Here is an 11425-nt window from a genome sequence, read left to right on the forward strand (position 1 = left end):
TCAGCACGGTCAGCTTGGCTCCTTTGGACCGTAGGGCGGCCTCTGTCGCTTGGCACTCGAAGTTGGCGTCATCGTAGATGCTGGCGTTGGTGATCTCCAGGTTGTACTGCCCGGAATCGGCGTTTCCCACCACTTGATAGCGAGGCCAGACTACAGAAAAAAACAAAAAACAAACAGAATTTGCACAAAATGTCTAAAATTTCAGGCCAAATACATCTATGAGAGCCGGATTTGTATCTTTGTCCATCCAGTCCTATGATTTACACTGCCATCCTGGTGACCAGACTTTTCTCTGCTACGGTTACACAACAAAGTCTGGTCACCTCCCCGCCCCCTGGCTGTGATTGGACAGGTAAAGAGCAGAAAGGCTGATGGGGGTCATCTCTCTGCTTTCTCTTCTTTGGCGATGCATGTGAATGCAAAGCAACTGATTGGCCCAAAGTACTGTCCCCCCCCTCCCCCCCCATCTCCTAATCTTTTAAAGGAGCACTCCGTTGCGGCAGATGGTATTTATCTATACAGTATATAGTATATATCTGCCTGGAGTTCATCTCTCCTGTATCTGCTCTCATAGGTTGCAGTTCTCCCCAGCTCCCATAGGTGATGGTGTTGTTCCAGTCTGACGTACAATCCTCGGTGACTGACCGGGGGACAGAACAATCCTGCAGACGTCAGGAAAGCAAGGCGCTCACAATGGACGACATTTTACATTCAACCGACGTCTATCAGATACTGTGAGATCTGGCCAAGGCTGCTGGGAACCCTCCTGAGATTTTATCACCCATTTAATAATCATGTCAACCTGGCCGTGCACCCAAACTCCTCGCCATCCTGCCTGCGACAAGCGTTTCCGCCATGTTGTCAGCAACTGAGGATGTATCGACGTGGCAGTAGTAAACCTTCTCCTGATAATGCTGACCGGCATGCTAAAGTGGCCTCTCAAACATCAGTGCTGGTCCCTTCAGCATGCTGTAAGTGATTAGTGATAGTGCAGTCAATCAGGGCCAGGCATTTTGAACAAACTAGGGAGGTGGGGCGCTCTTTTCACTTGAATAGGTGACATTTGGTGGGTGCGACGCCTGCTGAACGCAACGGTGGGGTTATCTATCCTGCCTCAGCTTGTAAATCCCCCACCCCCCACCACCACATGTGCCTATGCAGTTAAATGCAGAAGAGGGCAGTAAAACATGGCTCTAGTGTGAGGCTCTACTGCCCTTGGGCCCTTAGGGCCCATTCCCACCAGCGGGTGCCAGTAGGACATGCTCCTGATTACATCACCACTCTGCAGCCAATCACAGTGGCGTAAAACCGGGAGCCTGCCCTAATGGCCTCCATAGTGAAGGCCCACTTAAAGGGGCGTAACGCGCTGGGGGGCTTTGTATAGTGGCAGTGCAATGCGTTGTTACCTTGTATCGTGATGTTTATCAGTTTAACCCCTTGCCCTTTAAGTGGGCATTCACACCAGCGGGTGCCAGTAGGACATGCTCCTGATTACATCACCACTCTACAGCCAATCACAGTGGCGTAAAACCGGGAGCCTGCCCTAATGGCCTCCATAGTGAAGGCCCACTTAAAGGGGCGTAACGCGCTGGGGGGGCTTTGTATAGTGGCAGTGCAATGCGTTGTTACCTTGTATCGCAATGTTTTTCTTTTTAACCCCTTGCCCTTTAAGTGGGCATTCCCACCAGCGGGTTCCAGTAGGACATGCTCCTGATTACCTCACCACTCTGCAGCCAATCACAGTGGCGTAAAACCAGGAGCCTGCACGAATGGCCTCCAGAGTGAAGGCCCACTTATAGGGGCGTAACGTGCTGGGGGGCTTTGTATAGTGGCATTGCAATGCGTTGTTACCTTGTATCGCAATGTTTATCTTTTTAACCCCTTGCCCTTTAAGTGAGCATTCCCACCAGCAGGTGCCAGTAGCACATTTTCCTGATTACATCACCACTCTGCAGCCAATCACAGTGTCGTAAAATTGGGATCCTGCCCTAATGGCCTCCAGAGTGAAGGCCCACTTATAGGGGCGTAACGCGCTGGGGGGGCTTTGTATAGTGGCAGTGCAATGTGGTGTTACCTTGTATCGCAATGTTTATCTTTTTAACCCCTTGCCCTTTAAGTGGGCAAGGGGGCCATTAGGGCAGGCTCCCGATTATATGCTACTGCGATTGGCTGCACACTGATGATGTAATCAAGTGCCTGTCCTGATTGGCCATGAGCTTGTCGGCCACAGTTCTGGACAGCTTAGCCATCGTATTACCATTTTTGCCCATCCACGCGGCACGCCAATTAATTCAAGTGAATATTCTGGAAGGCCATTAGGGCAGGACTCCAGAGGCCAATAGGGCAGGCTCCTGATTATACTCCACTGTGATTGGCTGCATAGCGATGAAGTAATCAGGAACCTGTCCAACGGTCTCACGGTTGGCCATAAGCTTGTCGATCACAGTTCTGGCCAGCTTAGCCATTGTATGACTATTTTTGCCCATCCACGCAGCACACCAGTGAATCCAAGTGAAAACTCAGGAAGGCCATTAGGGCAGGACTCCGGAGGCCATTAGGGCAGGCTCCTGATTATAGGTACATATTTACATAGTACGTAAGGTTGAATAAAGACAATAGTCCATCCAGTTCAACCTATATACTACACTGTGATTGGCTGCACAGTGATGATGTAATCAAGAGCATGTCCTACAGGCTCTCAGTTGGCCATGTGCTTGTCGGTCACAGTTCTGGCCAGCTTAGGACCATTTTTGCCCATCCATGCGGCATGCCAGTGAATTCAAGTGAATACTCAGGAATATTCTTGTCAATTGCCCCCCTCCTGTCTGTTGGCGAAGGTTGATGGGTGGACTCAGAATACGGTCGGTCCACCAGCATTCGGAGTGTTTACTCAAACCTATGAGTCAGACAGGATGTTTATTTGAGACGCCCTTTGGGAGGACGTCAGGAATACCCCTAACTGAGGTGACACCTCCAAAGCTTTCATGTGGGAAATATTTTCAAAGTGAAACAGAAGGCGTGGGAAAGTCCCCTCTGGGGCTTGTGAATGCTCCTACACAAGGCCAAATAACGTAGACTAAAAACACGGGTGTAACAATGCAGCAATACCTGTTCATTGATGGCTTCAGATGTTCACCGAATTCTAATGCGCTCACGTCAATGATAAACTCACAAATTGTTTATTGTCGAACACCGTGTTTGAGGTCAACCAAGGACTATTCAAAGGAACCTACTGTTTTCTGGCAGTGGGGGGGGGGTGGGGGCCTTGTCATGTACTGAAAAGGGTAGACATTATGCGAGCATAGGATGACACAATGATGTGCCCACAGTGGACAGGAACGAGAAACCCTCAACTTAATCTGGCCATACGTGACTCGGATTTCGGCCAATTCAAGCCATGGGTGGACCTGCCAACGCTGTTTGACTCAGCAAAGTAATTGAAGGAGCTGGGTGGAAAAAGAAATGAACGTATCCAATCAGATGAAGTCACTGTTCAGGGATTCTGCCAGCCAACACCCACAGCTGGCAGCAGAAAAATCCTCCATCTATGTATGGGTGGAGGCATCCATAAATTTGTTTCATCAGCCCAAGTACGGCCAACTTTACAGGAGGAGAGTTGAATGGTGAGTCCTTCAAACTAGACAACCAGCAAAAGCAGAAGGACCAGGGGCAGACTGGTGACTTCCGGCCCAGGGGGCAAGTACAAACCAGAGGCTCATGGTGCAGCCACTCAGCCCCCCTCCTGCTCTTCCTCTTCCCATCCTATTCTTGATCTCCATTCCAAGCTGAAGCCCTGCTCCAGATACTCTCTACCTACCGGCTGAATCCAGGTTCCCGACCTGGCCAGCAGGGGGCGGTTGGGGGGAGCTTGGACAGCATGGTTGGGGCTGGCCAGGGGGAGAAGGGTCTCCAGTGGGGCGTGGAACGGGCCTCTGCTCAGACACAGTTTACACCATTCCTGCTGGAGGGAGGCCTGCACTCTGTCCTTGTCTTCAATCCGCACTCAGTAGGGCAGTGGCAGGGACCTTTTACTTCTCTTCACCAGAAATCCTTTAGGCATGTCTGTGGCAAAAGCAGTGCAGCCATTTTACAGGGCACCAGAGTGGCCCAGGGGGCAATTGCCCCCCTGCCCCCTGGCCCAGTCCTCCCCTGAGCAGGACCGGTGTGAACTAAAATCATAAGACCTTCATTCCTTATTACTTTGTTCAGTAATTCTGCTTAACACAACCCAACGTGCCTGGTCTTAACAAGCCCTTAAAGTATATTTAAAGTGAAAACTAATTTTTATCAAGAAATCGAAGGAGCCGGTGGAGAAAGCAATGAATATATACAATCAGATGAAGTCAGTGTTAAGGTACTCTGACAGCCAACACCTGCAAATGGCAGCAGGAGACTCTTTTATCCATGTGTGGCTGATTTGTTTCATCAGCTCAAGTATGGCCAACTTTACAGAAGAAGAGTTGAAAGGTATATCCTTCAACCCGGAAGACCAGCAAAAGCAGCAAGACCAGTGTGAACTGAAGCCATAAGACCTTCAATCCTTGTTTCTTCGTTGGGCGATGCTGCTCAACACAACCCAATGGGGCTGGTCTTAACAAGCTCCTAAAGTATATTTAAAGCCCAAACAAATTTTGATCAAAAAATCAAATGATGAATCCTTCAATCCGGATGATCGAAGGAAGCAGCAGGACCAGTATAAACTGAAGCCCTAGGACAGTGATGGCGAACCTTGGCACCCCAGATGTTTTGGTTGATTATTCAACCTAGAAGACCAGCAGAAGTAGCTGGACCGGTGTGAACTGAAGCCATAGGACCTCAAATGGCCTTGTTTCTTTGTTGGGCAATGCTGCTTCATGCCACCCAATGGGGCCAAAGTTAAAAAACAATAAAGCAGGCTTTCTTAACCTTTTTACCACAGTGGAACCCATTGGTGTATTTTGGTTTTGTGCTGCCCTAGGCAAGACTAAAATTGGGCACCCCCCTATGTAAATTTGCCCCACTCTTTTCTTAACGGATGTGGCTCCCTCCAAAATTGAAGGACTACAAGTCCCAGCATGAACCCCTGAGATCTCACAAGAGGGGTGGGGATGGGTGAGGGAGAGAGAGGGGGAGGGTGAGGGGGGATGAGAGAGCGAGAAGGGGGGTGAGAGAGAGAGAGCGAGAGGGGGGATGAGAGAGAGAGCGAGAGGGGGGATGAGAGACAGAGAGAGCGAGAGGGGGGATGAGAGACAGAGAGAGCGAGAGGGGGGATGAGTGACAGAGAGAGAGACGAGAGGGGGGATGAGAGAGAGAGAGCGAGAGGGGGGTTGAGAGAGAGAGAGCGCAAGAGGGGGGATGAGAGAGAGAGAGGGGGTGAGAGAGAGAGGGGGGTGAGAGAGAGAGAGGAGGGGTGAGAGAGAGTGGGGGGCGAGAGAGGGGTGAGAGAGAGAGGAGGGGTGAGAGAGAGTGGGGGGCGATAGAGAGAGAGAGGGGTGAGAGAGAGGGGGGATAAGAGCGAGAGAGAGGGGGGTAGGAGAGAGGGGGGAATGAGAGAGGCCACTCTAGCAACCAGTGGCCAATAGAGTCTCAGGTGGAGGGGGGGCGGCTTTTTTGCTGCCCCCCTGCAAAGTGCCGCCCTTAAGTCCAGTGAGGTGCATGACATCTCCTAGGCTTATCTCTATTATTAATATCTGGCAGGTTCAGGACTCTGCTGGAGCCTACACTGACACTGGGGGGCTATGAGAGAGAGGAAAGAGGCACATAGAGCTACTATGCCTGCTCCTCCTCTCTACGGCCCATTCAAAGAACTCTTTATATTTTCTGAAGGAGTTCACATAATACAAAGGCTTCTGTGACTGGGCAGGAGGAGGGGAGGGGAGGGGCAGACACAACAGCTGCACCAACTCTAATGTTGAAGATGCTTAGACCGGTAGCATCTAGAAATACAGAGATAGCCATCTTCTGGGAGTGCAATAAAACTGTCGAATGTAAATAACAAAGATATGCTCAGGAGATGTCATGCACCTTCTTGGACTTAACTCACAGTGTGCATTCACTTTTTACAAAGAAGCTGAATTCCTGGAATTCCGCTTTAAAAAAAAAAGTTTGGGCTTTGGACACAAAGGGCAGGTAAGTGACTGATTTCCAAATTTCCCAATCCAAAAAAAGCCTTACCAAAACCTGACAGCAAAAATGGGACCCTCAGAAGCTGATTTTGACTTTTTGCTCCTCAGACAATTATTTTCTTTTACTGTAATGCCGATGAGAACAAAAGGGGACGCCTCAAGTGTCCTATTAAGTTGGCAGTGATGGGCTAGAGCCCCCCTCTCTGACCCACTCCTCTTATCTGTTATCCCTGTTGGCCACCTCCTCAGCTTCGAGCAAGCCAGGCCCTCCTTGACATCAATCAACGTGTGGACAGAATGCCAACAAAATGAAGTATTTGCAGCGATCCTGGTTAGTCAGCAGAATCTGGGTTGGCCTGCGAGGCTGGGGAATAAATTGCTGCCTGCAGTTTCCAGAACGGCGGTAGGGGCCTGCGATGGATGGAAACAGAAGATTTAAAGAGCCTGTCCAGATGTGGAAGATAGGTAACGGGGGCTCACGAGGACAGCCGGTCTATAAGGTGACATCAGCAATCAGCCCACACTGCAGGACAAATTACCCTCAGCTGGGAGGGTATTGTCCGTTTGCAATAGATTGTGTAAGAGAGTGTTTGATATTAGCTTTATGGGCAGCAAATGGGAGCCTTTATATGGTACTACAGACAAAATGAAACCTAAAATTGTTCCTTTTTTCTAAATACAGTTGGCTGGCCGCTATGTCATTGGTGTTTCAAAACCATCTTTAAAGGCACTCTCAGCCTTCTTCCCAGTTGGGTTTTATCATTTTAAAGTGCAGGGAGAAGCCCATTGACTAAAGCGTATGTAAAAGTTGATTTTGGAGACACCATTGCATATAACACACAGCTCAGTCAAAAATGGACTTGGATTGAGTTGAATGTGCTGAAAACTTTAGGCTTGGTAGAATAATGCCATCCAAGATGGTGGTGTGACTGTGGAGAATATTGGGCTGGAAGCTTCCACTCTCCAAAGGATGTCCCCAATACCTGGAAGCACTGGGTAGTTTTTGACAGAAGAAGAAGCAGTGGGACTCTCCAAAGGATGTCCCCAATACCTGGAAGCACTGGGTAGTTTTTGACAGAAGAGGAAGCAGTGGGAGACTCTCCAAAGGATGTCCCCAATATCTGGAAGCACTGGGTAGTTTTAGATAGAAGAAGAAGCAGTGGGAGACTCTCGAAAGGATGTCCCCAATACGTGGAAGCACTGGGTAGTTTTTGACGGAAGAAGAAGCAGTGGGAGATTCTCCAAAGGATGTCCCCAATACCTGGAAGCACTGGGTAGTTTTTGACAGAAGAAGAAGCAGTGGGAGACTCTCCAAAGGATGTCCCCAATACCTGGAAGCACTGGGTAGTTTTTGATGGAGGAAGAAGCAGTGGGAGACTCTCCAAAGGATGTCCCCAATACCTGGAAGCACTGGGTAGTTTTTGATGGAGGAAGAAGTAGTGGGAGACTCTCCAAAGGATGTCCCCAATACCTGGAAGCACTGGGTAGTTTTTGATGGAGGAAGAAGCAGTGGGAGTCTCTCCAAACGTTGTCCCCAATACATGGAAGCACTGGGTAGTTTTTGATGGAAGAAGAAGCAGTGGGAGACTCTCCAAAGGATGTCCCCAATACCTGGAAACACTGGGTAGTTGTGATGGAAGAAGAAGCAGTGGGAGACTCTCCAAAGGATGTCCCCAATACCTGGAAGCACTGGGTAGTTTTTGATGGAAGAAGAAGCAGTGGGAGACTTTCCAAAGGATCTCCCCAATACCTGGAAGCACTGGGTAGTTTTTGATGGAAGAAGAAGCAGTGGGAGACTCTCCAAAGGATGTCCCCACTACCTGGAAGCACTGGGTAGTTTTTGATGGAAGAAGAAGCAGTGGTAGACTCTCCAAAGGATCTCCCCAATACCTGGAAGCACTGGGTAGTTTTTGATGGAAGAAGAAGCAGTGGGAGACTCTCCAAAGGATGTCCCCAATACCTGGAAGCACTGGGTAGTTTTTGATGGAAGAAGAAGCAGTGGGAGACTCTCCAAAGGATGTCCCCAATACCTGGAAGCACTGGGTAGTTTTTGACGGAAGAAGAAGCAGTGGGAGACTCTCCAAAGGATGTCCCCAATACCTGGAAGCACTGGGTAGTTTTTGACAGAAGAAGAAGCAGTGGGAGACTCTCCAAAGGATGTCCCCAATACCTGGAAGCACTGGGTAGTTTTTGACGGAAGAAGAAGCAGTGGGAGACTCTCCAAAGGATGTCCCCAATACCTGGAAGCACTGGGTAGTTTTTGACGGAAGAAGAAGCAGTGGGAGACTCTCCAAAGGATGTCCCCAATACCTGGAAGCACTGGGTAGTTTTTGACAGAAGAAGAAGCAGTGGGAGACTCTCCAAAGGATGTCCCCAATACCTGGAAACACTGGGTAGTTTTTGATGGAAGAAGAAGCAGTGGGAGACTTTCCAAATGGATCTCCCCAATACCTGGAAGCACTGGGTAGTTTTTGATGGAAGAAGAAGCAGTGGGAGACTCTCCAAAGGATGTCCCCAATACCTGGAAGCACTGGGTAGTTTTTGACGGAAGAAGAAGCAGTGGGAGACTCTCCAAAGGATGTCCCCAATACCTGGAAGCACTGGGTAGTTTTTGACAGAAGAAGAAGCAGTGGGAGACTCTCCAAAGGATGTCCCCAATACCTGGAAACACTGGGTAGTTGTGATGGAAGAAGAAGCAGTGGGAGACTCTCCAAAGGATGTCCCCAATACCTGGAAGCACTGGGTAGTTTTTGATGGAAGAAGAAGCAGTGGGAGACTTTCCAAAGGATCTCCCCAATACCTGGAAGCACTGGGTAGTTTTTGATGGAAGAAGAAGCAGTGGGAGACTCTCCAAAGGATGTCCCCAATACCTGGAAGCACTGGGTAGTTTTTGATGCAAGAAGAAGCAGTGGTAGACTCTCCAAAGGATCTCCCCAATACCTGGAAGCACTGGGTAGTTTTTGATGGAAGAAGAAGCAGTGGGAGACTCTCCAAAGGATGTCCCCAATACCTGGAAGCACTGGGTAGTTTTTGACGGAAGAAGAAGCAGTGGGAGACTCTCCAAAGGATGTCCCCAATACCTGGAAGCACTGGGTAGTTTTTGACAGAAGAAGAAGCAGTGGGAGACTCTCCAAAGGATGTCCCCAATACCTGGAAGCACTGGGTAGTTTTTGACGGAAGAAGAAGCAGTGGGAGACTCTCCAAAGGATGTCTCCAATACCTGGAAGCACTGGGTAGTTTTTGATGGAGGAAGAAGTAGTGGGAGACTCTCCAAAGGATGTCCCCAATACCTGGAAGCACTGGGTAGCTTTTGACGGAAGAAGCAGTGGGAGACTCTGCAAAGGATGTCCCCAATACCTGGAAGCACTGGGTAGCTTTTGACGGAAGAAGCAGTGGGAGACTCTGCAAAGGATGTCCCCAATACCTGGAAGCACTGGGTAGTTTTTGACAGAAGAAGAAGCAGTGGGAGACTCTCCAAAGGATGTCCCCAATACCTGGAAGCACTGGGTAGTTTTGGATGGAAGAAGAAGCAGTGGGAGACTCTCCAAAGGATGTCCCCAATACCTGGAAGCACTGGGTAGTTTTTGATGGAAGAAGAAGCAGTGGGAGACTCTCCAAAGGATGTCCCCAATGCCTGGAAGCACTGGGTAGTTTTTGACAGAAGAAGAAGCAGTGGGAGACTCTCCAAAGGATGTCCCCAATACCTGGAAGCACTGGGTAGTTTTTGATGGAAGAAGAAGCAGTGGGAGACTCTCCAAAGGATGTCCCCAATACCTGGAAACACTGGGTAGTTTTTGACGGAAGAAGAAGCAGTGGGAGACTCTCCAAAGGATGTCCCCAATGCCTGGAAGCACTGGGTAGTTTTTGATGGAGGAAGAAGCAGTGGGAGACTCTCCAAAGGATGTCCCCAATACCTGGAAGCACTGGGTAGTTTTTGATGGAAGAAGAAGCAGTGGGAGACTCTCCAAAGGATGTCCCCAATGCCTGGAAGCACTGGGTAGTTTTTGACAGAAGAAGAAGCAGTGGGAGACTCTCCAAAGGATGTCCCCAATACCTGGAAGCACTGGGTAGTTTTTGATGGAAGAAGAAGCAGTGGGAGACTCTCCAAAGGATGTCCCCAATACCTGGAAGCACTGGGTAGTTTTTGATGGAAGAAGAAGCAGTGGGAGACTCTCCAAAGGATGTCCCCAATACCTGGAAGCACTGGGTCGTTTTTGATGGAAGAAGAAGCAGTGGGAGACTCTCCAAAGGATGTCCCCAATACCTGGAAGCCCTGGGTAGTTTTTGACGGAAGAAGAAGCCGTGGGAGACTCTCCAAAGGATGTCCCCAATACCTGGAAGTGCTGGGTAGTTCTTGACGGAAGAAGAAGAAGCAGTGGGAGACTCTCCAAAGGATGTCCCCAATACCTGGAAACACTGGGTAGTTTTTGATGGAAAAAGAAGCAGTGGGAGACTCTCCAAAGGATGTCCCCAATACCTGGAAGCACTGAGTAGTTTTTGATGGAAGAAGAAGAAGCAGTTGGAGACTCTCCAAAGGATGTCCCCAATACCTGGAAGCACTGGGTAGTTTTTGATGGAAGAAGAAGCAGTGGGAGACTCTCCAAAGGATGTCCCCAATACCTGGAAGCACTGGGTAGTTTTTGATGGAAGAAGAAGCAGTGGGAGACTCTCCAAAGGATGTCCCCAATACCTGGAAGCACTGGGTCGTTTTTGATGGAAGAAGAAGCAGTGGGAGACTCTCCAAAGGATGTCCCCAATACCTGGAAGCCCTGGGTAGTTTTTGACGGAAGAAGAAGCCGTGGGAGACTCTCCAAAGGATGTCCCCAATACCTGGAAGTGCTGGGTAGTTCTTGACGGAAGAAGAAGAAGCAGTGGGAGACTCTCCAAAGGATGTCCCCAATACCTGGAAACACTGGGTAGTTTTTGATGGAAAAAGAAGCAGTGGGAGACTCTCCAAAGGATGTCCCCAATACCTGGAAGCACTGAGTAGTTTTTGATGGAAGAAGAAGAAGCAGTTGGAGACTCTCCAAAGGATGTCCCTAATACCTGGAAGCACTGGGTAGTTTTTGACGGAAGAAGAAGCAATGGGAGACTCTCCAAAGGATGTCCCCAATACCTGGAAGCACTGGGTAGCTTTTGATGGGAGGAAGAAGCAGTGTGAGACTCTCCAAAGGATGTCCCCAATACCTGGAAGCACTGGGTAGCTTTTGATGGGAGGAAGAAGCAGTGTGAGATGCCTGAGTATGACTAAGTGGTCCTAAAGAGACTCTATCATTTTGCCCTGTATGGGTAAGTTGACAAAAACCCTCTAAAGCATGCCA

At 49.3% G+C, this 11425-nt stretch overlaps 1 protein-coding gene across 2 annotated transcripts in view; it reads right to left on the reverse strand.

The window, feature by feature from the left end:
* KIRREL1 (kirre like nephrin family adhesion molecule 1) overlaps window positions 1–11425 on the reverse strand; it is a 305915-nt gene that overhangs the window by 66244 nt on the left and 228246 nt on the right. For both annotated transcript variants that reach the window (XM_082275251.1, XM_082275250.1), the window contains exon 3: window positions 1–150. In XM_082275251.1, the coding sequence (XP_082131377.1) occupies window positions 1–150 (150 nt within the window). The remainder of the gene's footprint in view (window positions 151–11425) is intronic.

The sequence above is a fragment of the Pelophylax lessonae genome (genome assembly GCF_965119305.1).
Source record: "Pelophylax lessonae genome assembly, chromosome: 13".
NCBI lineage: Eukaryota > Metazoa > Chordata > Amphibia > Anura > Ranidae > Pelophylax > Pelophylax lessonae.